At 58.1% G+C, this 2363-nt stretch overlaps 1 protein-coding gene across 4 annotated transcripts in view; it reads right to left on the reverse strand.

Moving 5' to 3' along the window:
- The window catches only part of LOC106522188 (metal transporter CNNM4), a 54080-nt gene extending 51849 nt beyond the window's left edge, over positions 1–2231 (reverse strand). For 2 of the 4 annotated variants that reach the window (XM_014015092.1, XM_014015094.1), the window contains exon 1: positions 308–2231. In XM_014015092.1, the coding sequence (XP_013870546.1) occupies positions 308–1772 (1465 nt within the window). In that variant the 5' untranslated portion in view covers positions 1773–2231. The remainder of the gene's footprint in view (positions 1–307) is intronic. The other 2 variants (XM_014015093.1, XM_014015095.1) reach the window with 1 other exon arrangement.
- Positions 2232–2363: the final 132 nt, after the last annotated feature.

Consider the following 2363-nt stretch of genomic DNA (forward strand, 5'->3'; position numbering starts at 1 on the left):
CTGACCAACAGCAGACTCAGCAACAATCAGTGGATAACCAGAGGTGGGTGATATGTCTGACCTTTAGTAAGTGTGTTTACCCCCTACTCATCCACCCCACTCCCTCATTGATCTGTAGCATTGATGATTGGAACATAGCAGGCTGCATGTAGGACACACAACATCATGATGAAACAGCTGTTACACAAACAAACAAACAAACAAACAAACTTTTTATATTCCCGTGGGGATCGTGGATTGACTTTCTGGAAATTGGTTCACACACACACGCACACGCGCGCGCGCACACACACACACACACACAGACCTTGCTTGAACTCCTCCAGCATGGCGTCCAGCTTGGTGTCGTGGAACACGAAGTGCACCGGGTGGTTGTAGAACTTGGTGATGGTCTTCAGGTGCGTGCAGTCGTCCGGGTCCACGAAGGCCAGGTCCTTGACGTACAGGATGTCCACGATGTTGGACCTCTCGTAGTCGTACACGGGGATGCGCGTGTAGCCGCTCTCCATGATCTCAGACATGGTGTTGAAGTCAAGCACCGCGTCCGCCTGGATCATGAAGCAGTTGTCCAGGGGGGTCATGACGTCCTCCACGGTCTTGGTCCTGAGCTCCAGAGCGCCCTGGATCATGTTGAGCTCCTCCTTGTCCAGGTCGTTGTAGGGCTCCGTCACCTTCAGCATCTCCACCAGCTTCTCCCGGTTGTAGACGGTGCCGATCTCCTGTCCCAGCAGGAAGTCCAGCAGCTTGCTGACGGGGAAGGACAGCGGCAGGGTGAGGAGCATGAAGAACTTGGTGAGCAGGATGGTGTTGGCCCCCACGGCCAGCCCGTGGCGGGAGCACAGCGCCTGGGGCACGATCTCCCCGAAGATGACGATGCCGATGGTGGAGGCCACCACCGCCCCCAGGCCGGAGCCGATCAGGTCGTCCAGGAGGATGGTGAGGGTGGTGTTGACCAGCACGTTCCCCAGCAGCAGGGAGCACAGCAGGTAGTTCCCCTTGCGGCGGATCGGCTCGATTTTCCGGGCGTACTTCTTCTCCTTGTCGGTGCCGCAGCTCTGGACGATGCGCAGCTCCATGGGGTCCAGCGCCATGAGGCCCAGGTTCAAGCCGCTGAACATGCCGGACAGCACGAGCAGGCACGAGATGAGGATGGCCTGCAGCCACATGGGCAGCAGGGACTTCTTCTCCTCCAGCACCAGCACCCTGCCGTCGCTGTCCCCCAGCAGCAGCCAGCGGGCTCCGTCCTCGCTCGGCGTGCACAGCGCGTATTCCTTCCAGGGCTCGCTCTTGCGCAGCGGCTTCACGTGCACGCTGAGCAGCCCGGACGTGCCGCGGCTGCTCACGTTCATGAAGTGACCGACGCTGATGTCCTTCGTGAAGTCAACACAGGTCCTGCCCCGCGCGCTGCTCAGCCTGGCCGCCGCCGCCTCCCGCCGCGGCTCCCCATCCGCCTCCCCATCCTCCTCGTCCTCCTCCTCCTGGTCCCCGCCGCCTCCATCCGCGAGCTCCGTGAAGCGGATCTGCGTCCAGGCGCCAGAGTGCAGCTGCACCCCGTAGAACCGGAGCTGCACGGTGCTCTCCTCGGTCACCTGGATGACGCCGTCGTCATTGGTGCCGGACGGCTTGTCGCTCCTCTCCAGCCGCATGCCGAGGACCTGGCTGCCGCTGGAGCTCGCCGCGGCCGCCGTCTGTGTCCGGCCGCTGACCGCGCTCCACAGACAGATAACGACCGTGAGAACGTAGCCCTGCTGCCCGCTCCATTCTGTCGCCATGTTTGTTTCTGTGCTCCGGAGACCTGGGAGATGACGTCATTTACTCATGTCCGAGCGGCTCCGCCCCCCACTCCGAAAACACCGCCCATCTGACCGTGACAGGTAGCCTGCCCCACCCCCACGCGGCACTGCGGCACGCGACAGGACGGAAGCAGCTGTTTTCGCTGCGGAGACAGTGAGGTTCCTTTGATTCTGCCGCCAGTTTCTGTTATGTCCTCCTCCTACTCCCGCATCCCGCTGGCACTGTTCCCGCTTCAGGAGGATGTCCCACCACCTGACTCCCACCGAACCTCCACAGCGGGAGTTCGGTTCGTTGTCCTCACAGTCTGTTTATGAAGGAATTAAAATGTATTTATTATAAGAGAAAATATATAATTTCTCTTTTTTTGGACCACAATGGAAATGTGTTCTCACTTGTGCCATCCAATTAGGGCCAACAAATAATGGATGTACTCCTTCATGTTTGTACGTACATGCAATACTATTGCTAAATAAAATCAATCAATCAATCAATCAATCAATCAATCAATCAATCAATCAATTCTCCTGATTGTCATCATCATCTCCCTTCGTGAGGTAACGTTTCTGTTT

Source organism: Austrofundulus limnaeus, unplaced genomic scaffold (genome assembly GCF_001266775.1).
Source record: "Austrofundulus limnaeus strain Quisiro unplaced genomic scaffold, Austrofundulus_limnaeus-1.0 Scaffold123, whole genome shotgun sequence".
NCBI classification, from domain to species: domain Eukaryota; kingdom Metazoa; phylum Chordata; class Actinopteri; order Cyprinodontiformes; family Rivulidae; genus Austrofundulus; species Austrofundulus limnaeus.